We start from the raw sequence: 27,136 nt of genomic DNA, 5'->3' as shown, positions 1-27,136 counted from the left end.
CTCTATTATTAGTTAGTAGTTGTTTCTGCTGATTTTACGCTATCAAAAACAATAATTATATAATTTGTGTTCAGATTATAATGATTTACATACTATCTCGCTAAAGTGCCTGAACTTCAGATATATTAATAGTATCTTTAATTGCAAAAGAAAAAATAAATCATGTAGACGTTTACACAATATGTAGCTGCAAGTAGACGATTAAGAACAATAGGCTATTTGACAATGCGAAAAATAAATTATGAATTATTGTAATCAGTGTATATTATGAGTTCAAAAATAGTTATATACTAACGAATGTTGAAAATAATACTTAATTTATTCAAAAATCCATAAATAAAAATGCATTTTTTTCATAGGTCTACTTATCTATAAGTCATTATAACATATCTTTAATGTACGTACGTAAATTAATCTATGGCAGGTGATAACTTTTTGGATCGGCAAGGTATACATAAATATTTTTAACTTTATAACTATTTTACTAAGTGTTCAATTAATACTTTTCGAAAATTTAATTCAAATTATTAATTGTAAAACGTAACGTAACGTTTGAACGTAAACAGAACGAAAAAAAAAAATTATTCTAATATATTAAATAAATTACTTACAGTTATTGACAATGAATATTATTTTAAATACGTAAATTACTTTTAATAAATTATTTTGTATATTTTATGAGTTATCAAAAAGTGCCTTTTTAATCGAGTATATTAAATCGATATTAAATCCAATGTAGTTCATCACTATTAACTAGCAAATGACAACACTCAAACAATTTCAAATTTAAGATTATGATATTAATACTATAGTTCTAACTTCAAGTTGCGACGCCGATGATCATTAATATTATTGAAAAATCGTAGAAAATAAATTTTTAACGCGATAGTGTCAATAATATGGCATCGTTAGAGCTATTAACGCCTCATTTATCCAAGATAAAAGTACCATCATCTCAGCAATTGATTTACAAGGATGAGTGTGTATATTCCTTTGACAACCCGGTGAGTTGCATTTTGTTTCTAACCTCTGGTATCTTATTCAAAACCAGATAACCAAAAAGGTAATTGACCTTTATGAAGTACCGTGTTTATTGAAAATAATTAAATTTTCGATTAAGTAGCTGCTTTTAAATGTAAGTCTAATTCTATTTGAATGCATTTAACTAGCATAGAAAAAAATAATGAACAAAAGAGAATTTGGTCAAACCATTTTTTATTTTGACGATATGTCAAATTTACGTAAAAGATATAAAATTTGTACCGTATAGTTCAATTTGTGTCAAATATAGGTTATTCATCAACATTCTCATCTCCATCTAAGCCTACATTAATTTGTTAAAAGCTTGTCAATCAGCTTTTATGGTCAAGGAAACCTATCAACCAGTCAGCAAGTTGAATATTTTAAAGTAATAATATATAGCATAAATAAAACAGCATCTGTTTCATTTTATTAGCTCTTAATCAAGTACATAAAGGTTTTGAAAATAAAATTTAAATTCATTTTATGATTGTATAAGTAACAAACATTGTTTCATGGGTATTTGAACATTATTTAACACATAAAAAAAAATAAAAAAATATAGAATTTAATGGAGTCAATTCTTCTCACTTCTATGTTGAATAATAATGTTACCTATGATGTAGATTGGCAAATTATTTATGATACTTATGAGTCTGCTACTCAACACACATAATACTTTTTATTACTTCATGAATATACAAAGATATAATAAAAACATTATTGTCTGCTCTAGTAGTAAAACTGATAAAAACAAAACAGAAATATTTTTAGTTGCTATAGATCTTAAGATGGGACAATCACATTATCTTTAAAGTACCTTGTGTTCATGAAATTTTTAACAGCCTGGTATACATTAGCTATAACATTGAACAAAGATGTTCTAGTGCCGTGCATTGAGAAGGAACACATTATTAGTGACAGAAAGGTATCGAACATGACAGGACTCCAGAATAATATATTGTACAAGAGTTCTCTGGTTACGTAAGTCTTGGCATTAGGACGATTTATCTCCATGATATTGATTTTCGTCAATATGACAGTTGAAATTGTAATAGGGACGAAGTAACTTATAAATGCTAGCACAAACATGTACAGTAACATGCTTCTGTTGTCTGTAAAACATATCTGTGTACATTTTTCATTGATCTTCGGTCGCCTAGGTGATTTTGTTGTATTTGTGAATTCGAAATCTGACTTATTGTTAAAATTCTTTAAAATATCAAATACACTGTTAATTATTGAATCTATTTTATCAGATGAGTTTCTATCGTGTCTTTCTCTCTCAATGACTTCTAAATAGTTTAATGGATCTGGAGTATACTTTCGTAAATCCGTTTCATTTATCCATATACTAGTATTGAAAGTATTAGCACAGTCGTTGCTTTTTAAATCTAACATTGCCATGCAAGAATCCGCTGTATTCCGAGCTTCAACCATAGACATTTCCTTAACTCCCATTGGATACATAAACAAAGCAATCAGAATAGGTACAATCCACTGCAGAGCAATTGTTACAAAAGAGAAATATTTATTCCAAAATATGCGTAATCTATTCAATTTCACTTTACTTTCACTCCTGGAACTTTCTCCGATTGCTCGTACTAAGTCTTGTTCGTCTTTTACCTTAAGGTCCTTCAACATTTTATAATGCATGTAATTATCAATGATGAGACTCAGAAAACTATTAACTAAAGACACCACCAATGGACCGTAACTTAGCAGAAGCGAGGAGAAGCCACATCTCGAAGTAACATCCTTGCTCACACTCAGTCCTGCCATTCGTGATTCAATCTCTCCCATTTCTAGGTTGACTGGATTGAGTTCGTAAACGGCTCGGCACAGGAAAGCGATACCAATACACATTATCAGGATATTTTCCGATAAGAGCACTGAGGAGAATTTGTTCTTACTGGTCACAATACTTCTCAGATTGAGTAAACTTATCCCAAATCCACATAATACAAGGAATACTCCCAAGTACAAATCAATGGTTTTGAACATTTTGTCGCGTGCTGTTCGGGCGGGCGTGGCGACAGTTATGAACCACCATGATTTTGCAAGCTTCCGCACCGGGTGATAGCCATTATCAGTATGTAAATTATAGGGGCTGCTTAAAATGCAAACTTTAAATGGCGTAGTGAACTTTTCGAATTAGTTTTGATGTCTAATTGGAACACAGACTACGACTTTAATAGTAAAGTAAAGTAACAACCCGTAAATTTCCCATTGCTGGGGAAGGCCATCTCTCCCATTAAGAAGAGGGTTTGGAACATATTCCACCACGTTATTCCAAGCGGGTTGGTGGAATGCCCATGGGGCAGAATTTCGATGAAATTAGACACATGCTGGTTTCCTCACGATGTTTTCCTACACCGCCGAGCATGAGATAAATTATAAACACAAATATATATATAGTGGTGCTTGCCTGGGTTTAAACCGTCATCGGTTAAGATGCACGCGTCCTAACCACTGGGCTATCTTAGCTCATTCAATAACATACTAAAAATATTTGTTTGTAATAATTATGGAGTGACGATTTGCGCAAAACGGCTGGCAGGAGCTGGATGCGAATAGCCGGAGAAAGATCACAGTGTCGTGGAATTGGAGAGGACTGTGTCCAGCAGTGGGGGAATATAGGCTGCTGATGATGATGATGAATTGATGACTGATGTAATAAGTAAATATTTTGTTGTTACAGGAATCAGAGACAGGGTTGTACGTTTCACTAACGTCGTTTCTCGGCTTCGGGCGTAACTACGTAGAACAGTACTTCCAGAAGACTGGCAATGCTGTGTTCTTACACATATTTAGAGAGAAGAAACCAGTAAGTTATCACATCGTGTATTCTATTTGGCTTATTGGTGTACATTGTTTCCGAATTATGAGAAAGATTAAAAATCGAAATTTTTTATTAATAGCATCAGTATTAATACCATAACTAGTTTAACAAATATTTATAGTCATCGCCTGCAGCTTTGCTCCCGATTTCGGGATTGTCTCCTGGTTTTAGGTATAAAAAAGAACTTCATTCAAGTTGAAATTTGCTTTTTTTTTTTACAAAAATCATCAAATTCGGTCCATTGGTTTAGTTTTGAAAGCATAACAGACAGAATACTTTCGTAAGTTATAATACAATAGATATGTCGCAAAGGGGAACATGAAACCTTACAGTATGTTGAGAAGAATATAAATAGTCTCATGGTCAAACTTTACTTTGTCTGATCCTTTGGACTATTGTCTACCTATTATCTACCACCTCCTCTAAACTAACAACGAACTTGGTTGTTTATGATTTCTTTTTATTGTATAGTTTGGCGGACGTGGGCCACCTGATGGAAAGTGGTCACCATCACCCATAGACAATGACGCTGTACGAAATATTAACTATTCCTTACATCTTCAATGCCACCAACCTTGGGAACTATGATGTTATGTCCCTTGTGCCTGTAGTTGCACTGGCTCACACCGGAGCACAACAATACTGAGTACTGTTATTTGGCGGTAGAATAACTGGTGAGTGGGTGGTACCTAGTACCTACCCAGACGGACTTGCACAAATCCCTACTAGAAACACTGAAATTCAAGAGATATTCGATATTAGGATCAATTTTTATACATCCTGTTCATAAATGCCGTAATTTGTATATTTCGTTGTATTCTGACTATTACCCAATCCAAGTCTTATATTACAGCAATGTCTAATTTTATTACGATGAGTTCAGAGGCACAGACAGAATTACATTAAAATATATGTACATTTTTTTAAATCCTGCAACATAGTATGATGTCTTGAATGTCATAGATACCAGAACCAGAACAAACCGGCGATGGTCCAGAGAAAAAGATCACGCGTCTGGCGATCGGCGTCGAGGGAGGGTTCGACCCAGATTGCGGTAAACCAAAGTTCACATACACAGACCATTACAATGTGGTCGTGTTGCCTGGATTCCACACATTCCCCTGGCCGAACGACTCATTACCTGATGTGGTAAGTTTGTGCATTTAACTTCTTTGTATGTAGTAAACCATTCTTCTACATAGAATATGGCAGTAGTGAAGCCTATAAGGTTGCATGCGTTATTATTTAACATTTTCCGAATAAGTAGGCTTATATTATATTTTTTATATCTATATCTATGCAGATTCCGTAATATTCGTAGCCCTAAATTAAAAATCCGCTTTGAAATTGAATAGATACCCTAAATTGACTTTTATGTTTATCTTAAATAAACATAATTTATAGTTATAAAACAATTGAGAAATAAAATATCGATCGATGTTTTTGTCCGGAGTTTGTCAAGATTGAAAGGATCTAGTTCCGAGGGTGGCGTGGAAAGTAGAGGTCCTCACGAAGACATACGCGCCATTTCTTTAAAGGCCAATGGTGTTCTCACGATTTCAATGCTCCGAATATACTCTTAGTGCGCGCAATTTGTCGAGGTTGTATTAGTATTAGTGGACTAGTTCCTTCAGAGCGTAAATTTTGCGACATTGCTTCAATAATTGGAAACGATTCCTAGAGTGATGAAGACCGTGTATTGACAAAAGATAGACTCATCCAACTTGATGAGAAAGATCCAGTAGTTGACTGTGATTGGCTAAATTATAATAACTAGATCTTAGTTTCTAAAATGTTTGATTGTGATATTGTCTCTAGCTTGGATTACTTGGAACAAATGGCTTATATCCAAAGATGATCCCCAATTTACCACGCTAGTCAAGAATAATCAATAACTATATAAATGTGCATTATTGTGGTTCACAGGTAAAGCAATCTGTGCAAGGAGTGTTAGACGCCGAGTCGCCATTCAAAATCGCTGAAATGGAAGCTTTACAGGGCACTTGGGATGGAGAGAAACGTGAAGTCTCCGTGTAAGTTGCACGAGATATCTTTTAAAGGCTCAAAGGATTTGCTTATAAAATCATTTTTGGCTATTTTTACCAACAAATTGCATCTTAAGAGAGAAACAAACACATACTTTTATGTTTAAGTACTTTCGAACATGTAAAAGGGAAAATGTCTGTATTGTTATAATAAATTTATGTTTCTGTTACTTGGAACTTATTGATACGCTGTAGAATTGTATAGTTATGAGTATATTTTCAAAGGTTAAAATATTATTTAAATTTAATCAAATCAATATTAAAACGTACAGATGCATTTTTTTATTTAATTAAGTTTTATCGCTGATCTGAAGTATGTGATTATCTTGTATACAAAGAAATATATGTACATTGTATATTTATTTGTATACAACAATCTTAATCTTGTATGACTTTTATTCAAAACAAATAAATAATAAATATGAGACAACATCACATACATTACTCTGATCCCAATGTAAGTAGCTGACGCACTTGTGTTATGGAAATCAGAAGTAACGAAGGTACCACAAACACCCAGACCCATTGACTCGGCCGGGAATCGAACCCGGGACCTCAGAGATTTTATCTTACATTTTGTACAATGTGAAAGTATAGAGACACTACATTTCTTTAAATTATACATAAGATAGATTATGTTGTGTTTATTTTTATTCTAAAAAAAAATTCACTAAACTTGAGTTACTTATTTTTTAATTTTTAGTCACTCTGTGAGCTTAAAGCAGCTCGACAATGGAGTGAAGGTGCCTCCATCTGGATGGAAGTGTGATAAATGCGATCTCACAAACAATCTCTGGCTCAACCTCACCGATGGATCTATACTCTGCGGAAGACGCTTCTTCGATGGTTCTGGGGGAAATGATCATGCTGTAAGAATATACCTTATTTAAACACCAAGTCTCATAAAATTCAAAATATTTACTATGTTTCTGTGATCTGCATAATAACTTTTCAATATAATTTCCATTATGTAATGAGCACAATTTACAATCATATTATGTCTTTATACTAAAACATTTTGTTTTTTAGTTAATTGTGTTGGCTTGGTTAATCCTTAACTATAATACCAGAATTTAACTAAAAGTGGAATTGTAATCTTTTATTATAAATACATATTTATTTATCCCGTTACCTATATTTTATGGAATGCAAAAAATGTGAAGTTTATTTATATTATATTAATATTAAAGGTGGAACATTATCGTCAAACTGGCTACCCATTAGCTGTGAAACTGGGCACCATCACAGCGGACGGCAAGGGTGATGTGTACTCGTATGCAGAGGATGACATGGTCGAGGATCCGTACTTGGCTGACCATCTGAAACATTTCGGCATTAATGTGCAACAGCTTCAGAAGGTATTTTTGTATATAATATTATTGTATATAACTTAAATTTAATTGTTTAACAATGTCTCCACTACTTAGACAATATAGTATATAATATACATGGTTTAGTAGTAAATATAGTGTATGAATCTTTATGAACATAGCATTTAATACAAGTTCAAACCGAGGCAAGGATCACTGAATTTTATATGCTTAAATTGTATTTAATACTCGCATGCTTGGTGGTGTAGGTATCATCGTAATACACAATCTTACTTATAAAGACTTACCTTAGAAAAGACTTATATCTATCACTACATGTTATAAAACAAAGTACCCCGACCGCGTTTGTCTTTTCTGTATGCCCACGATAAACTCCAAAACTACTGAAAGGATTTTAATGTGGTTTTCAGTAATTGGCAGAGGGATTCATAAGGAAGTTTTGGGTATATAATTCATTAAGGTTTTATGTAAATAAGTTTAATAGAACTACAGTTACACATACCAGAAATATGTAACAAAATAATATAGTCTGCCAGTGTTACATATATCTATTTCACACACTCGTGAGCGGCATGTTTTGCTCTTTTTATACCCCTTAAATTTATATGGACTATGTATTATAGTCCAATGACTAATTATTGGTTGTTTTTTTTAAATTTCAAACATGTAACAAACATACGTTCTCATTTATAATTGTATATGTATTAGGATTGAGATACATCGCCTATTATATTTCAATAAAATGTATCTTGTATTTTTATGTATCGTTAATGTAATGTCCCTTCAAATCTCTAATTCCAGACCGACAAATCAATGGTGGAATTGGAGCTGGAACTGAATCGTCGCACGGGAGAATGGAACACTCTCCAGGAATCCGGCAGTGACCTGCGACCGCTGCATGGCCCCTCGCTCACTGGATTGAACAATTTGGGCAATTCGTGCTACATCAATAGTGTTGTACAGGTAAGAAATAAGTAAGAGTTGTAAGAAGAGAGCAGTGATGGGCCAGTGGTTAAAACGCGTGCATCTTTACCGATGATTGCTGGTTCAAACCCAGGCAAGCACCACTTCATCTCGTGCTCGGCGATGAAGGAAAACAACGTGAAGAAATCTGCATATGTCTAATTTCATCGAAATTCTGCCACATATGCATTCCACCAACCCGCATTAGAACAGTGTGGTGGAATATATTCCAAACCCTCTCCTTAATGGAAGAGGAGGCCTTATCTCAGCAATGGGAAATGTACAGGCTGTTACTTTAGTTTAGGTAAAAAATAATAAGTTTTTTAATGAATATATATACAAATATGTTTGATCTTATATATAAAAAAAGCTTGTGAATATATTGGTAAATTTATGTTTAAGGTCCTATTCCGAATGCCTGACTTCGTGCGACGGTACGTCGAAGGAGCGCCCGAAATATTCTCCACCTTCCCTGAGGATCCTGCTAATGATTTCAACGTGCAGACGTATGTTAATATTTTATTTTGTCTTATTAAAACATTACGTGATTACACACTAATCTTTCGCCAGTTCACATACCGTGAGATAGATTATAATTATAATTTAACGGTATTTATAATTTTATGGCGACATGTATAGCTGAGATGGCCCATTGGTTAGAACGCGTGCATCTTAACCGATGATTGCGGGTTCAAACCCAGGCAAGCACCACTATATATATATTTGCTTAATTTGTGTTTATAATTCATCTCGTGCTCGGCGGTGAAAGAAAACATCGTGAGGAAACCTGCATGTGTCTAATTTCATCGAAATTCTGCCACATGTGCATTCAACTAACCTGCATTGGAACAGCGTGGTGGAATATGTTCCAAACCCTTTCCTTAACGGAAATTTACAGGCTGTCACTTTACTTTATATAAATAAATCGTAGTTGACCACACTACGGTTACCTTCAATAACTATGTGTGTGTGTGTGTGTGTGTGTGGGACTCCAATAACTATGTGTGTGTGTGTGTGTGTGTGTGTGTGTGTGTGTGTGGGACTCCAATAACTATGTGTGTGTGTGTGTGTGGGACTCCAATAACTATGTGTATGTGTGTGTGTGTGTGTGTGTGTGTGTGTGTGTGTGTGTGTGTGTGTGTGTGTGTGTGTGTGTGGTGCCGGTTACCTTCAATTATTATGTGTGTGTGTGTGCCCCAGCGCGAAGCTGGGCGTGGGCCTGGTGTCGGGGCGCTACTCGTTCCCGGGCGCGGAGGGCGCGCAGGCGGGCGTGTCGGCGCACATGTTCCGGCGCGTCGTCGGGCGCGGACACCCCGAGTTCACAAGCAAGCGGCAGCAGGACGCGCACGAGTTCTATCTGCATCTACTGACGCTCATCGAGGTACGTCACACCTCATAGTATAGTACGACACAGCTTAGATGTCGCATCGGCAAAATTCGTAAAACCGATCACATCCGAATTGAGTACGCTATCCCAAATTATCAATATTTATTTCTCACGCGAATATGATCTTTGCACAAACGTAATAACTTGTAATATCATATGACCTAATATATTCGTCAATTTGACGCGTCGATTTACGTGCACTTTCTCTGACGCGTGAATCTATAGCGACGAATAGCGTCGAATGGCGCGATGGGGAGCTATTTCTATTGGTTGTGTAAATCGGCAGTAATCGGTTTTATTTTCGATGCTACATCTAATTAGTGTCGTATAGTAAGACAAAAATTAGATGTAGCATCGGAAAATGCAATGGAATGAAATTAAAACCGATTACTGACGATTTACACAACCAATAGAAATAGCTCCCTATCGCGCTATTCGACGCTATTCGTCGCTATAGATTCACGCGTCAAAGAAAGCAAGTGCATGTAAATCGACGCGTTAAATTGACGAATATATTAGGTCATACGATATTACAAGTTATTACGTTTGTGTAAAGATCATATTCGCATGAGAAATAAATATTGATAATTTGATATAGCGTTATCAATTCGGATGTGATCGGTTTTACGAATTTTGCCGATGCGACATCTAAGTTGTGTCACACTATACCCATTTAGATACATTTCATTTTGAGAACACTGCACGTCAATTTTATTTTCATATTTCATCACAAATAATAATCTTCGCTTGAGACACTTGCGAGTCTTATTACTAGGAATAAAACCCGAAAGTCTAAATCGTATATTATTTAAGCTACAATCGCTAGTTTCTTTGCACAGTACAAAGCCAAGTTGTAGAACGTTTTAGACAAAGACAGTTTAAATTGTTATTATGTGTTGGGGTAGTATTAAAAAAAAATATTAATAGTTGCGCCTGTGTAAATAAGATGATTGTCGCTTGTTGATATCATTGCTCTGTGAATTGTAGTAGGAGCCGCGACAAATAACATGTATGTTTAAAATTAAATTAAAATTATACGACGCTTGCAATAGACCTGACGTTTTTAAATATATTTATATGTGTGTAAATAAATTGAGCCGAGATGGCCCAGTGGTTAGAACACGTGCATCTTAACCGATGATTGCGGGTTCAAACCCAGGCAAGCACCGCTGTTTCATGTGCTTAATTCGTCTTTATAATTCATCTCGTGCTTTGCGGTGAAGGAAAACATCGCGAGGAAACCTGCATGTGACAAATTTCATAGAAATTCTGCCACACGTGTATTCCAGCAACCCGCATTGGAACAGCGTGGTGGAATATGTTCCAAGCCCTCTCCTCAAAAAGGGAGAGGCCTCATTTAGCCCGGCAGTGGGAAATTTACAGGCTGTTACTTTACTTTTTACATAAATTGAAGCTGGTATTGTATAAGCGATTTCGTTTGTATACAGCGTCACAGCCGCCACCGGTCGGACCCGTCGGAGTGCTTACGCTTCGCGGTTGAGGAGCGCGTGCAGTGCGGCGCGTCGCAGGCCGTGCGCTACACGGCGCGCGCCGAGCGACATCTGCCGTTGCCCGTGCCGATCGCAGCCGCCACAAACGCGCAGCAGCTGCGCGACTACGAACAACGCCGCGCAAGCGCCGAGGCCACCGGCCAGCGCCTGTGAGTGTGCCGCCCCCCCAGCTATGTACAAACTCAAACTCAAATAACTTTATTCAATATAGAAGCATTACACTTTCTTATTGATGGTCAATTGAAACACTACCACCGGTTCGGAAAGAAAATACCCTGACCTGAGAAGAACCGGCGAAAGAAACTCGGCGGGTTTTTTTATTTTTTTATTTGTCTCATATATTATTTAAACAATTTAATATGAGATGAAATAGCCAGGAGGCGATCGTTTCGTTCCCAAGGTGTGCTATCGATCATAAACTCATTAATTGTATAGTAACCTTTTGCACACAAGCGTTCCTTAATAATTTTCTTAAATTGTGTGCCGCCCCCCAGCTATGTACCGCTCAATGGCGCACTGACTGATGGAAAGAAAGAAAGAAAGAAAGAAAGAAATGTTTATTAGGACACAGTACAAATAAAAGAATAAGAAGTATAAAAATTTAAAACAAAAGGAAGAAAAAACAACAGAAAGATATAAACATATTAACTAACTATAATTACTTGCTAACTTAATATACAAAAAAAAAAAAAAACAACAACAATACAAAATAAAACAATGATGCTTAACGTGTCCTAAAAGGTGTACCATTCAGTTTAACGCGTTGTTACTTTCAGCGATTCGTCCCAGATGGTCCGGCCTCAGATCCCGTTCCAAGCTTGCCTGGACAGCTTCATGAAGGAGGAGACTGTCGAGCAATTCTTCAGCTCGGCCGTCAATAAAAAGGTCACTGCCAGAAAGTGAGTAGAAAGGAAAACTACTTAATGTAAATTAATAATAAATAAATATTAGACAACATCACATACATTACTCTGATCCCAATGTAAGTAGCTGAAGCACTTGTGTTATGGAAATCAGAAGTAACGACGGTACCACAAACACCCAGACCAAAGACAACATAGAAAACTAATGGTAATCTACATTGACTCGGCCGGGAATCGAACCCAGGACCTCGGAGTGGCGTACCCATGAAAACCGGTGTACACACCACTCGACCATGGAGGTCGTCCATGGTCGAGTGAATGTGAATGTGAATTAAATATTTTACCACTTTAATTTTAATTGTTGTAAAAAAAATCAATATTTCATTTAGTCTTATCAAATTGTATACTCAAAACTCAGATTGAGGAAAGGTTCATCAATACAGTTAAGAAATATATTATTTTAATTTATAGGATAACGCGTCTAGCTACTTTCCCAGACTACTTACTGATACAGTTGAAGAAATTTACAATCAAGGAAGACTGGACGCCTGCAAAGCTCGACGTAGCCGTGGACATGCCGTGGGAGGTAAGCGAATAAATAATAATATATACAAGAAACATCATATATAAACAAATAATTATCATTTTTATTTGATTTTAACTAAACTGTAAAATATATAAAGATTTTCAGACCTAAGCAGTCTTAAAGGCTTTCAACTTGAACTCAAAAAATAAAACACCATTTCGACGGGTCCCAAGAACAAAATAGTATCTGCGAAATTCCTACTTTACAGTTTGAAAACTATGTTTTTCATATACGGTACTTCATATACGGTATTGTTCTACTGGTTATCTCAAAAAGTAAACACTTAATTTGAAAGAAAAAACACACTACCGCGTAGTTAATGTTATACAGGTTAATAATCTACACTAATATTATAAAGAGGAAAACTTTGTTTGTTTGGTTGTAATGAATAGGCTCAAAAACTACTGGACCGATTTTAAAAATTCTTTCACCATTCGAAAGCTAAATTAATCCCGCATAACATAGGCTAAATTTTATTTTGAAAAAAATAGGGTTCCGTAAGATATTTTGGGTTTTTCGGACAAAAAAGGAAAATATCTACCAAAAAAGTAGTTTTTTTGCGTATGATGCCTAAACTATAAAAGATAGAACTATAAAATGTTCTAACTCCGGTCCTTAGAGGGCATAATGGCCTCCGACCCTAAGAACCTCATCAGATTCGTGGCTGATGTTGGTCTGGCTGAGGTGTTGTGATCACGAATTTGAGGTTTATCACAATAGATCCAAGCGCCGGTTGCAGTAATTCTTCAAATGTGACAGTGCCTCAGCAGTAGGGATATTAAAAGACTGATTATGAACCGTTATCTACGCGGGCGAAGCCGCGGGCGACCGCTAGTTAACAATAAAGTCGATTTTGTCTTATTTTTCCATAAGATTTTGTTCTTGGGACCCGTCGATTTGTATGTATAGTACGACACAACTTAGATGTCGCATCGGCAAAATTCGTAAAACCGATCACATCCGAATTAAGTACGCTATCCCAAATTATCAATATTTATTTCTCACGCTAATATGATCTTTGCACAAATGTAATAACTTATAATATCGTATGACCTAATATATTCGTCAATTTGACACGTCGATTTACATGCTCTTGCTTTCTCTGACGTGTGAATCTATAGCGACGAATAGCGTCGAATGGCGCGATAGGGAGCTATTTCTATTGGTTGTGTAAATCGGCAGTAATCGCTTTTATTTTCATTCCATTGTATTTTCCGATGCTACATCTAATTTGTGTCTTACTATACCCCACATATGAATAACACCCGCCTGTGAGCAGGTTGATCTAGGCGTACTGCGAGGGCGCGGCTTGCAGGCCGGCGAGGCGCTTCTGCCCGACGCGCCTCCCGACGTTCCCGCCCCCGTCTACGACGAGACGCTACTCGCCAAACTCGTCAGTACCACTGCCTCATCCAGCCTTTATAAATATAAATAAATAAATATGAGACAACATCACATACATTACTCTGATCCCAATATAAGTAGCTGAAGCACTTGTGTTATGGACAATCAGAAGTAACAACGGTACCACAAACACCCAGACCCAAGACAACATAGAAAACTAATGGTAATTTACATCGACTCGGCCGGGAATCGAACCCGGGACCTCAGAGTGGCGTACCCATGAGAACCGGTGTATACACCACTCGACCACGGAGGTCGTCAGACTTTACAACAACAACAGCCTGTAAATTCCCACTGCTGGGCTAAAGGCCTCCTCTCCCTTTGAGGAGAAGGTTTGGAACATATTCCACCACGCTGTTCCAATGCGTGTTGGGGGAATGCACATGTGGCAGAATTTCTATGAAATTTGTCGCATGCATGTTTTCCTTCACCGTCAAGCACGAGATGAATTATAAAGATAAGTTAAGCATATGAATCAGCGGTGCTTGCCTGGGTTTGAACCCGCAATTATCGGTTAAGATGCACGCGTTCTAACCACTGGGCCATCTCGACTCATCCAGCCTTTGCTAAACATTTTATTAATTATGTTACTAGATAAGAATAATCTCGTGGTACGAATATTTTGAGTGGGATGGTCCCCCATTCACAATCATTGTACTAACAATTATTATCAGAAATATAATTTTCATGTCTGTGTGTGTTGTAATAATTAATGACAAAACAGACTAGCTGCATATTTTTTAAAGTAAAATATGTTTTCGTATTCTTACTTCAAAATTTCAAAACGAAAAGGGTTTTCGTTTTAAGTTACATACACTTTCTCTTTATTTTTGACTGAGTATTATAAAGACACTTAAAACTTTCTAAATTTCTTACAGTTGGATATGGGATTCCCAGTTGAAGCTTGTAAAAAATCATTATATTACACGAACAATTCTGGCATGGAAGCAGCCTCCAACTGGCTCATGGAACACATGACTGATTGGGACTTTGATAATAAGTTTGAACCACCGGGCTCACAGAACACAGGTATTTTATCTCTTATATTATTTTTGAAAAAGTTGGACTTGCATTCATTCTACTATTTTGATTAAATGAAAAAATACAACCTCATTCCATTCCACTAATATATTTCTTATAAATTTTAAGACAGATTTCGTTGTTACTAGTTTTTTTTTTTAAGACTATACCTACACTCATGCTTATGCATTGGCAAATAGTATAAAACACTAAAGCTTAAAGCTCCACTAACCAAAACCTCACTTAACCTATAGCCCTGTTATAGGATGGAGGACATATGTTATAGTAATATTTGTATGTTACATTTATTATTTTATGTATGACAAATATATAATATATTATATGATTATATATATAATGTTTTATTTATATAAGTTATATAGTGTCGCGTTCGCCACAAATTGTATCGATCTACTCTCTCTAAAGCCTAAATATACATATGTGAATATACAATATATCAGTCCTATGAATAAATAAATAAATCAATGGGATATAATTTATTTTAAGGTGCAAGTGCAAACGCGGCTGTAGATGAGGCAAGTGTGGAGCAGATCACGAGTATGGGTTTCACGAGAACTCAGGCCGCCAGAGCACTGAGAGCCACTGATGGTGATGTGGCCAGGGCGCTGGACTGGATCTTCAGCCACGCCGACCAACTAGACAGTGAAGAGTTACCCACTGCGCCCGTACAGGATAGAACTCTGGGCTGCAGAGATGGACCAGAGAGTAAGTTTGCTTACTTGTTTTGAATTATAGATCACTTGATTTATTGCAGTCAATCAGGAAAATATGACATCCCTTTTATTAAATTAAAATAAATAAATTGACACATTTCATGAAATAGAAACATGACAATTTATAATGTTACATATAATACAGATTTTGTGCCATATCTGCGAACTGCCTGTGATATGTACTGTGATAACATAACATAACTTTTACTATTACAATCTTGAAGTGTCTGTTTAAGTATTTATTTTCGTTAATATATACCGAAATCTCTACCATTAATACGAAAGTAACTTATAGACTCACAGTAACGCAGATCTGTTGATCTTTCGTGGCCAAACCACTACACTAATTTTGATGAAATTTGCTATAAAGCAAGTTTGAACATCAAGAAAGAACCATAGCCTTACATATATTTATGCGTAAAACCTGACTACCAACTTCTAAGAGGCGAGCGAAGCCGTAAGCGAAAGCCAGTTGTTACTATTCTAAATTTACCTTTAAATGTAATATTGACTGAATACTGCGGCTTCTATATTTGCAGGTATTCCATAAAGAGTTGCACTATTGAGTGTATATATTATTATCTTCATTGAATTGTTTCAGAATACAAGCTCGTTGCATTTATTTCGCACATGGGCACGTCAACAATGGTCGGTCACTATGTCTGTCATATTCTACATGAAGGCAGATGGGTCATATTTAATGACAACAAGGTAATAAGCCACAATATGGTTTTCTTTACATAAAATATTAAATTTAGTAGTGAGGTTCTTTTTCTATATATCTTAAAATGGAGAAAAGGCCAGTTTTTTAAAACCTTTATAAAATTAAATTATTAGTTCTAATATATAATTATGCCATTATACGAGGGACTATGATTAAATAAAATAAATAATAATATTATTCAAGTAGGTAATAGAAATTTAAGAAACATAGCAATCCGATTGTAATTTTAAGTATAAAAGCATGGTTCTGGACCGGGAACAATACTGTAATCATTACATTATGCTCAAATATTGATTTCTGTTTCAGGTGGCTCTCTCAGAAAACCCTCCCAAAGATCTCGGATATTTATATCTTTATGAAAGGCTGTGATGTTTAGCGAGTGATCATTTAGCACCAAAAATGATATCAAGATGTCTTAGACTGCGCTAATGTGTTTTAAACAATTTTAAGGTGTACTAATTAATACTTTAGCGACTATTTATTTAATATACAAAGATTTATTAGGTATTAAAAATGTCTTAACAAACTAAAGAAATACATTTGTTTATCCTTATACCAAAAATGTTTGGTAATCTGCTTTTACTGTAATTGTTTTTTTTTTTAATATTAAACAAGCTCAATGTTCCATGCTTTTTTTTTGTCTAGCAAAGTTTTCTTTTAATAAACCATGGTAGTTTACATTATGTATGTTAATAAAATTTGTTGCTAAATAAATATATATTAGTGTATTATTAGAACTAATAAATAATTGTGAGAGAGTGTATTATGAATACTTATGTAAAAATATTTGAAATTGATGTCAAACTATAAAATAATCCTAGTGTTTAAAATGGAATAGACAACGAAATTAAAAATAAAAACGATATTTTGTAATTTTTCTTCTTGGTAAATAGAGCAACACTAATTGGAAAACTTCATTTAGTTAAACAAGTATATTTGATACAGTTGGCTTAATATGTATATATATATATACTCCTTTTTTATTCTCTGGAAAAATGCATTTACGCGTTGTTCCCGCATTAAAGAGTGCCGGCAACCGAGTGCCAGATATACACTAAAACGAGGGCCTAGCATCGACACCTCTCTCTTCGGTGGAGCGAGTCTGTAGAGGTACACTCCTCACACACCCGCTCGGCGCCACCTGCGGCAAGACCTTTTTGCAGAGGTGGTTTTCCCTCTAAAGAGCATTACATGTGGGGTCGGATGGCCGCCACTGTCGCTAGGCTTGCACGGATCCCACCCTCAATACATCAAATTTCAATCGCAAACATAAGTGTAAATTCAGAGTGTAATCACTTCCTTAAGCTCTCAGGCAGAACATATTTTTTGTACTATTGTATGTATTGATATTTCAAATTTTAGAAATAACTCTATAAGTTTGAAGTTTAAAATGAATAAAATATACTTCTAAAATAACATAAAATATTTATAACAAAGATAATGCGAAAACTGGAGTTTATATAAGCAATAGATGGCGCATATTACTAATGACTCATTTGAACTAAATACAACAAAACTTATGGCACAATTCAGATAAAGAGTAATTAAAACTCAGTAAAAAGTTACTTGCATGTGAAAAAATAAGAAATCCTATCTTCTATTTAAATTTTTTTAATTAAAAGTATGGTAATGTATCAGTTACATGTAATGTCAGTTTAACACCAATCGATTAATTTGAACTACTAGAATCATTCTGAATTAACGCATATAATAATACCCTGTTTCAGTAAAAATTTAATGAGTTTCATACTCATGTCATACCAAAATGAACCATACAAAAAAATTCCAATGCTTCTTCAATGTCAACTTACTATTAGGTTGTACTTCTATTTGGTATTTATCAAAATAATATTCAGAGAATAATTAATCAACTTTTAAAGTGTTAGCTAATTAATATATATTTTTTTCTAAAATAATAGATTCATCACAGCAAAATAAAAGATGTGTTAATAATCTATCACAATTTATTTTTTTACATAAATAACCATTCAACGCTCAAATCTATCTGTGGGTTTTGGTATTCTCTTCATAAATATAGTTTTTTCATCAAAGTATGTGTTGAACTTCTTGAAGCCATACCTCTTCTTGGGGTCTTTATGACAGTATGCTGGTGTTAAATTTATCATCAACCCTGAAAAACCAACATGAATAAATTTTTTAGTAAAATTGAGTACCATAGATCAGTTTTGAATAAAACTGTAAGATATTGACCTTATATTCTTATATACTATACTTCATATGTCTTATAAGTATAAGTTTTCATATATATTTTTATTTACACTAATGAACTTGTGGTAAATTTTCAGATTCTGCATTATCAGTTCTGTTAATATTATATCATTATCAAGTATAGGTTATCAGGAAAAAATTGTAAATTGCCCGCCCCACTGCCCTGTAATAACTCAAAGAATATAGATATTTAAAAGAATAACCTACATCCCACCAAACAAAAATATATAGTTTTATATTATGGTGTTTATAGGTAAGAAAAATATGTATCGAACCTGCTTTCTGTGCCATAGTGACTAGTTTTCCAATTTTCTTTTGCTGTCTTAAACATAATCCTGTTATACGTCTCGGTAACATACAACCGTCGGTCCTCACAAACTGACTCAGGATAAGTACATCTGTATGTTTCACGTCCAAATTTAAGGCACACATATAACAAGTATCTTTACATTGGTGTGCATTTTCTTGATTGTTTACCGGTTTTATTAGGAGTTCTGCCCGAGGAGAAGGAACGGTTACACCTTCAACTACTAGCGAAGAACCCTCTCTATGTTCCCGTACTAGAAAAATGCAGGTAAACTTTTAATAAGAGGTTATAAAAATGAAGACATGGAAAAGTAGTATTTTACTTACATTCTTTGAGCCGTAACTGTTTTGTTGTTGATAAAGACCGTAAAGAATTTGATAATATGGCATTTTTTGCGAAACAATAGCCAGTTCGAGTTAAAAAGGACATTATATTTTTTTCTTTGCCTCCAAAGTATAATTTGTTGTATGTTGCTCTACTAAATAATTTTTACTTGACATATGTCATATAGATTACGAAATTAATGTCAAATGCCAATTTTAAGCTATCGGTGTTACCATGTATTGTTGTTAAATAGAAAAAGTCAAAAGAAATACTGTCAAAATGAATAAAATTTTATACTTGCTTCTTATTTTTAAGAAGAAAAGCTAAAAGTATAAATAAATAAGATAATCAAAATTTGATTCTTTTCGATTTTAATTACGTATTTTAATATTTGGCTATGAATCCCTTTAAAAGTGTCGTGAAAGTAGCTAATCTGGTATAAGCGTTAAAAGCAATTATAAGATAGTAGCTACATTCGTTACGTATCGAACGATATACGAAGAAATTTGCCGCCGGGCCATGAAAAATCTTTATGATAGACCGCGAATAATAGCATCGAATTCGTAATGATACTGTAAAACAAAAATATTTTTATCATTTACATGATGTTAAACAGCGAATACAAGTAACGACTTTAGTTACTAAACTATTCCTTTCGTCACGTCATGTTCGCGTAACTGGTCGCTGCTACTACATGATACATTTTTCATATATTTTCTTCCTTCATTATAAGAAGTTATGTTCGCACTACGCGAATATTCGCTGCAGAGAATTTACAGTCACACAAAGTAAGATGTTATTGATCTTTCACTTTATACATACTATTATATTCTGTAATGTTATGTATGTACTAAAAAATATAACTGATTTTATGAGAAAATGTGATAGGTACTCATAGCATTGGTACAAGGAACAAACACAAACTTGTTACTCCTGTTACTCGACTGCATAGATTCAGTAACTCTTTTGTGGGGAAATGTATACGGTTTTACAACAGGATTCCAGAAAGCGTTCAAAATGTCTCTGTTGCCAAATTTTTTTTTTTTTTATTGAGGAATGCTTGTTTGTGTGTGGTTATTATTCAATAGGCTATTTGACAATGCGAAAAATAAATCGTGAATTACTGTCATCAGTGTATATTATGAGCTTAAAAATGGTTATTTACTAACGGAACTTGAAAATAATACTTAATTTATTCAAAAATCAATAAATAAAAATGTATTTTTTCGAACGTTTGTCACGTGACACAAAACGCTCCCGATTGGCCGGGCCTATAATGAAGTCACTTTGTTGTAAATCTCGCTTTTCTACTATATGTACCACAGATTAAAATACAGCAAAGTGACGTCACCGACCCCATTGCAGCGCCATATTGTCCGAGTATCGTTTTCGCGCGCTATTTAAATATGGAATTTTTAATATGATATTTTTCGGTAAATATGTACTAGAAATAAAAAAGACAACTTTTACTGGGTTCCTTAAGTTCTACTAAATAATATAAAATGGATTTTAAAAAGCAGTCAAATAGCCTTATGATTGATAGCATACCTTGGGAATGAAACGATCGCCTCATTTCATTTAAATTGTTTATATAATACATGAGAGAAAAAAAACCCGCTTAGTTTATTTTGCCGGTTCTTCTCAGGTCAGGGTATTTTCTTTTCCGAACCGGTGGTACTGTTTCAATTGACCATCAATAAGAAAGTGTAATACTTCTATACTTAATCAAGCAATTTGAGTTTGAGTTTGATTAAGGTTGTAGGTTATGAGTTCACGAAAACGTTTAAAAAGTTGTTTGGCTTATGACTTAAAATTTAACCAAAAGACCAATGGACTACTTACACAAAAATATAGCAATAATATTTAAGCAGTAACACCCACTAAACCAATGCATTAACCGTAGATTAGACTGTTATCATTATCTCTTTCTAATATTTAAATTTATTTAATTTATAGTTACGTGCTCATAATTTAGTTGCTTGATATCATTTTAATAAATGTCAATAAATGTCGCTATTTCCTTTTTGGAATAATGTATAAATTGACTTACTAATAAAAGTTGTATATACATTTTGTATAATTAATTATTTAAAAAATTATCATAATTTAGCTTTTCATTAATGTCAAAATATTTGAAAGTAGGAACTTGTGACAACAGACTCTTAGAAGCCAACCTACCTATAAGTAATTCATTTCATGAATAATAATTACTGTTTATCAAACAAGAGATAGTATGGCTATTTTTTAAATCAATTATTTATATTACATTTAATTTTTTAAAGTGAATAAACAAAATAAAACTAAACCATATTTGATGGTAATGCATTTATTAAATAACACGTTTTCGACGATAATTTACAATAATAAAAGTAACATATTAAAACATAACCGTATAAGAAAAGGATTTAGGTATATTAGCGACGAAATTCAACTGCGCACAACAATTAATAAGCATGACATTTATATTTCTAATATATATGTATATCTTATAACATATATCAATATAATATTTATCTTAATTTGTTTTATGTAATAAATATCTATTTTCAGGTTTAAAATGTTTTTTTTTATATAGGAATAATATATTTATATATAAAATAGACTGCAAGGCAGTTTTTTACATTCCTACGATTAATTATTTAAGCAACATTGTAACATCACACGACATTTTTGATGTAATTGTTAGCGAAACAATTCGACTGTTATAAAGGCAACATGGACGGTATACGCTAAGCATAGTTTCTGTTAAACATTGAAAAATGCACACCAAATGCAAGAGAATCCAATAAAACAAATCCTTATAAAATAACTTAAATTATTTACAACTAATGTAATGAACATAAACATATGATCTCACCAATTTGTGACATGAATAATCGTGATACTTTAGGCTGAAATTATTATATAACTAAGCTTACATTTTCGATTAATGAGTAAAATTGTGCAAGTATATAAAACAAGAAATCGGGAAATCTTTGAAAAATAATTATATGTTTTGTTTTAGACATATATTATACAGTATGTTGTTTTTATTATACATAAATAGTTATGCTTATATAGTATAGAACGTTGTATGTTTCCCGAGCGGAGAGGGTACTACAGCGGTTTATTTTGGGAAGGCTGCCAGTCCCTTGCTGAGCAAGCCCGCAGCGCCCTCGGCGCCGTCGTGCGCCGCACTCGATAAGTTTGTTACGAGCTGAAAACATATACATAACGTAAATTACCCACTTATGAGGAAAGACTTCAAAAATATAATTTAAAAAGCCTTAAGGACCGTCGAATTATAACAGATTTGTGTATCCTACACGAGGTGGCTAATGGTGGTCTGGACTGTCCAATATTGGAAAACCTATCTTTTAAAATTCCCAACAGGTCAGTACGTCGACCTCAGCTGTTTAGCATACCACCTACAACCAATAAAGCATCACAGAATAATCCTATTCAGAGAATGTCTAAGCAATACAATAATTTGGAACACCACTGTGATTTGTTTAAAGACAGCTTTAATTCTTTTAAATTGTCTTTGTATAAATTGGAATTAAGTTGTTAGATGTTATTTATTTTAGTCTTTTTTTATCCTTTTGTAGTAATTTAAGTCATTTTTATTTTTTATTTTATTTAATTTTTTTACCTTTTGTTGATTGCATCTAGTTGTGTTTACATCTCTTACAAGCTGAAGTGCTGTGTACAGTTGTAATTGGAAAGTAGATTTATTGTTAAATATGTTAAGTACTATCTCATGTATCTAAATGTTTTAATCTGTTATCTGTTACTGTACCAAACAAAATAAATAAATAAATATCTTAGTTTGCATAAAATAGAGCATATTTTATTCGCTAGAGCACGCGGGTCTTAGTTGAAGATCGTGGATTTCATTATATCGATGTAAATGCCACTGTTTTGTTGTGTTTCATAAGGTATGGTATGAGGTATGGTTAGCAGAATAATTTCTGCTTTTAAAATTAAATTATATACCCATGTTACAAACGTATGATACAGTTAGTTTTTTTGTATGGGCAGTTGGCCATAGACATTGGGGATGTTAGAAATATGAACCATAACCTTACATCGCCAATGCAATAATAAGCTAATGTGGTGGTGGTGTAGTGGTACGAGTCGAGATGGCCCAGTGGTTAGAACGCGTGCATCTTAACCGATGATTGCGGGTTCAAACCCAGGCAAGCACCGCTGATTCATGTGCTTAATTTGTCTTTATAATTCATCTCGTGCTCAGCGGTGAAGGAAAACATCGTGAGGAAAACTGCATGTGACAAATTTCATAGAAATTCTGCCACATGTGCATTCCACCAAACCGCATTGGAACAGCGTGGTGGGATATGTTCCAAACCTTCTCCTCAAAGGGAGAGGAGGCCTTTAGCCCAGCAGTGGGAATTTACAGGCTGTTGTTGTTGTTGTTGTGTAGTGGTATGTTATGTCCCTTGTGCCTGTAGTTAGACTGGCTCACTCGCCCTTCACACACAACAATACCGAGTACTGTTGATTGACAAGTCTCACCGCGTCACGTTTCTCGTTCAGGAACTTGTCGGCGTCCTTGATCTTGGCGTCGACCACGTGTCCCGCGTTCTTCAAGCCCTGGTCGGCCGCGCTCTCGACTCTCTTGAAGGTGTTGTCGACGGTGCTCTGCACGGCGCTGGTGGCGTCCGCCGCCGCCTTCTCGGCCGCTTTCTTAGATTCTTCAACAGCAGCGTCTTGAATGAAATATAAACTAATTATGTAAATCGTTTTTAGATCCTATTGTTCTTGTTGGTCATGGATGGAATGCTAGCTAGATGACGATAGAAAACTGTCAAACTTTAACTTTGGTGTTCATGGCAAGATGCGTAAAACACCAACATGATCGAAATTTCAACAAGATTTGGTCTTGATTTTGATAAAAATTTCATAACAAATGTGAATATATGATTTGAGAGTACACGAATCGTCAAAAACGTATTTCAATGATACAATCGTCTTTAAAAAAATATAGCATTGTACCAATATTGATTGATTGATATGTGGGAAGCAAATTGCGCAACTTTATTATTAGCGAAGTAACAAGACAAAGTGAGTTTGCTCTTATATACGAATTATATTGCGAATAAAAACTTTTCTGCTTAAGTAATTTAAAGGTATACTAACTGGCAGCCCTCTTAGCCTCCTCTTTAGCGGCCTCAGCGGCCAATCTTGCCTTCTCCTTTGCATCTTCAGCGGCTTTCAAAGCCTGCGCCTTAGCTTCCTCTGCGGTCTTCTTCGTCGTGTCAACCGTCGCGTTGATCGTGTCTGTTAATATTTTTTCCATTTAAATAAAAACATCCACACTTTTACGAATAACATAAACTAAGCGTACTAGTTGTTTTAGATCGGCTGCTGGAAAAACACAAGCGTGTAGATATCTCCTTTTTAATACACTGGGTTTACATGGTCGTTAAAAAGCATCTAAAAAAAAACATTATAATTGATAATTCAATTAAACACTATTTTTAGTCAGTTCGTTAATATTCTAGCTTTAAAACAATACGATTAAATCTTCGGCATTTGTTTATTGGTTTTAATGTAAGCATTTTCACTCTGGAAACTCTGGTACCGTCTAATTCCTGGGCGCTTTCCTTAACAATATTTATCGAAGATTCAGCCGAATCTTTTGCACCTTCGGTCTTGCTTGTGAATACATCTATGAATTTAACAAACATTCGGTTTTGATAGGAACATTTATCACAACTAAATCATACAAATAACAAAAATAAACCAGTAGTGCTAGTTTTTAGCGTAAGGACACACCACTGGTTTACACATAACTTACCTTGAAAGATATATGATTAGTTAGGAAATAAGCTGGTAAGTAAGTAAGTGCTGTACCTTTAACATTATCAATAATAGTTTTAGTTTGTTCATCAGCACCAGCCCTGCCAACCACCGAAGACGTTACTGTATCTACAATAGTTAGCAAAGAAATAAGAGAAGAAAAATAAACACATGCAACTATAGCAACTACATCTAAAGTAATATTAATAACAAAGCTGAAAAAATAATTATCATTTTGAAGTGTATTAGAACAAATTCCTAATTTCGTCAAATACAATCTAGTTTTCGATTTAATTGTTATAATTATTCATTATTCAAACAAACTCATTTTTATCACAATCAGCGTAATAAATAAAAGTACCTTTAGCGCCGATGACTAGTGAAGCGCTCTTATCGTAAACCGATCCAGCGACACTCTTGGTCGAGTCTAATGTATTTTGAACTGTATTCGATACGGTATCTAAAATAATGAAAATAAAACCATAGCAAAACTACAATACACTACTTAACTACTAACAAAAGCAAAAGATCTATTTTGATAGTTCCCTTAAGTTGAAAAAGTACATAACATTATATTTTATTGAATTTTTAAATATTGATTTTTAAGTATCACGTGTTTTTATTTTATTTTGGTAATTCATTTTTAAAATAAACATTGCAATATCATCAGCAATCTGCAATGACGTAGAGGTGAAACAATATAATTTGTTTAAGATTCTCAATCTGGTCAAATATTATACTTGTTATTAATACTGACTTAAATGTACTTCAACGAAACCGAATTGAAAATAAAAAAATAAATGATTTGACAAACCTTTAGCAGTACCGACAAACGAAAGGCCCTTATCTACAGCCGTTGAGGCAACATTTTTTGTTGTATCTAATGTACTGGCTACAGTATCTATAGCAAATAAAATAAAATATTCAGAAAATATATTTAAATGTGAAACTAATTCGTCGTCATTATGAACACATTGTACCTTTAGCAGATCCCACAAGGGACGATCCTTTATCGACAGCTGACGCTGCTACGCTCTTAGTTGCGTCTACGGTAGTATTAACAGTGCTCGCTACAGTGTCTACAAGCGAATACAAACATTAAGATGTCTTCTTGCAAAATATAAAAGCTGATCAATCAAATTTACCTTTAGCAGTGCCAACTATAGAAATACCCTTATCTACTGCGGATGATGCGACATTTTTCGTCGTGTCTATCGTGCTTGCCACGGTTCCTACGAGATAAATGAATTAAACAAATTGCAACGTGATATAAATCAAGTGTACTAATGATATACCTTTAGCAGCCTCTACTAATGAAGCGCCTTTATCGACAGCGGATGTTGCAACGTTTTTAGTCGAATCGACAGTGGATTGCACAGTGCTTGCTACAGAATCTACAAATTTCAATAAATCAAAATTAAATGGTGATTAATCTAATAAATTAGGTGATGATGAAAACGATTACATATAAAAATTCATTGCTGATTAATTTGATGGGTTGTTGTCTACAATAAGCGATTAAATAATTCTTTTCACAAAGATATAGTTTCATTTTATATACCTTTAGCTGATCCTACTAATGATGAGCCTTTATCGAAAGCTGACGCTGCTACGTTTTTAGTGGTATCTACTGTCGTGTGTATGGTGCTTGCTAGATTATCTACAAGTATGACAATTCAAAATAATGATCGTGGTTGGTATACAATAATAAAAGACACCAATATATACGTGAGTGCATTTTACCTTTAGCGCTTCCTATAAGTGATGTGCTCTTATCAACAACAGACGCAGCAACATTTTTAGTTGCATCTACAGTACTTGCAGCTGTACCTAGTGCAATGAAATAGTTCTATGTAAAGTTGCGAATACCAAAAAAAATATTATTTGAATAAAATTCAAGCAGTGAAATACCTTTTACGGTTTCTACTAGTGAAACTCCCTTATCTACGGCGGATGCTGCTACATTTTTTGTTGTATCTACTGTCGTGTGCACAGTACTTGCTACTGTATCTAAACGCGATATGAATTAGACGGCGGTAAAATC

General features: G+C 34.4%; 3 protein-coding genes across 12 annotated transcripts in view; 1 reads left to right on the top strand and 2 right to left on the bottom strand.

Moving 5' to 3' along the window:
• Positions 1-770: 770 nt before the first annotated feature.
• LOC124534248 (ubiquitin carboxyl-terminal hydrolase 5) lies at positions 771-17,055 on the top strand. Its single transcript, XM_047109991.1, has 17 exons — positions 771-1,004; positions 3,722-3,847; positions 4,826-5,011; positions 5,789-5,895; positions 6,611-6,776; positions 7,098-7,265; positions 8,040-8,201; positions 8,604-8,707; positions 9,402-9,582; positions 11,037-11,248; positions 11,876-11,998; positions 12,434-12,548; positions 13,828-13,941; positions 14,831-14,981; positions 15,480-15,698; positions 16,308-16,417; positions 16,737-17,055. Exons 1-17 carry the CDS (start codon positions 900-902, stop codon positions 16,797-16,799), a joined length of 2,412 nt encoding a protein of 803 aa, XP_046965947.1. The 5' UTR covers positions 771-899; the 3' UTR covers positions 16,800-17,055.
• A 1,321-nt stretch (positions 17,056-18,376) lies between these two features.
• On the bottom strand, positions 18,377-19,502 carry LOC124534234 (28S ribosomal protein S18a, mitochondrial). The gene is made up of 3 exons (XM_047109962.1): positions 19,293-19,502; positions 18,935-19,219; positions 18,377-18,561 (listed from the first exon to the last, which is right to left on the bottom strand). The coding sequence occupies exons 1-3, from the start codon at positions 19,393-19,395 to the stop codon at positions 18,419-18,421; spliced, it is 531 nt and encodes a 176-aa protein (XP_046965918.1). The 5' UTR covers positions 19,396-19,502; the 3' UTR covers positions 18,377-18,418.
• A 2,098-nt stretch (positions 19,503-21,600) lies between these two features.
• The window catches only part of LOC124533976 (perilipin-4-like), a 31,416-nt gene continuing 25,880 nt past the window's right edge, over positions 21,601-27,136 (bottom strand). The window contains exons 19-31 of one of the 10 annotated variants that reach the window (XM_047109550.1): positions 27,004-27,102; positions 26,836-26,922; positions 26,654-26,752; positions 26,388-26,486; positions 26,238-26,324; positions 26,073-26,171; positions 25,907-25,993; positions 25,454-25,552; positions 25,147-25,221; positions 24,875-24,961; positions 24,430-24,570; positions 23,806-23,999; positions 21,601-22,486 (exon numbers count right to left, since the gene is read on the bottom strand). In XM_047109550.1, the coding sequence (XP_046965506.1) occupies positions 22,397-22,486; positions 23,806-23,999; positions 24,430-24,570; positions 24,875-24,961; positions 25,147-25,221; positions 25,454-25,552; positions 25,907-25,993; positions 26,073-26,171; positions 26,238-26,324; positions 26,388-26,486; positions 26,654-26,752; positions 26,836-26,922; positions 27,004-27,102 (1,343 nt within the window). In that variant the 3' untranslated portion in view covers positions 21,601-22,396. The remainder of the gene's footprint in view (positions 22,487-23,805; positions 24,000-24,429; positions 24,571-24,874; positions 24,962-25,146; positions 25,222-25,453; positions 25,553-25,906; positions 25,994-26,072; positions 26,172-26,237; positions 26,325-26,387; positions 26,487-26,653; positions 26,753-26,835; positions 26,923-27,003; positions 27,103-27,136) is intronic. The other 9 variants (XM_047109552.1, XM_047109551.1, XM_047109553.1 and 6 more) reach the window with 9 other exon arrangements.

The sequence above is a fragment of the Vanessa cardui genome, chromosome 12, assembly GCF_905220365.1.
Source record: "Vanessa cardui chromosome 12, ilVanCard2.1, whole genome shotgun sequence".
Classification (NCBI taxonomy): Eukaryota; Metazoa; Arthropoda; class Insecta; order Lepidoptera; family Nymphalidae; genus Vanessa; species Vanessa cardui.
The sequence above is the reverse complement of the archived record's forward strand: the minus strand, read 5'-3'. Positions and strand labels throughout refer to the sequence as shown.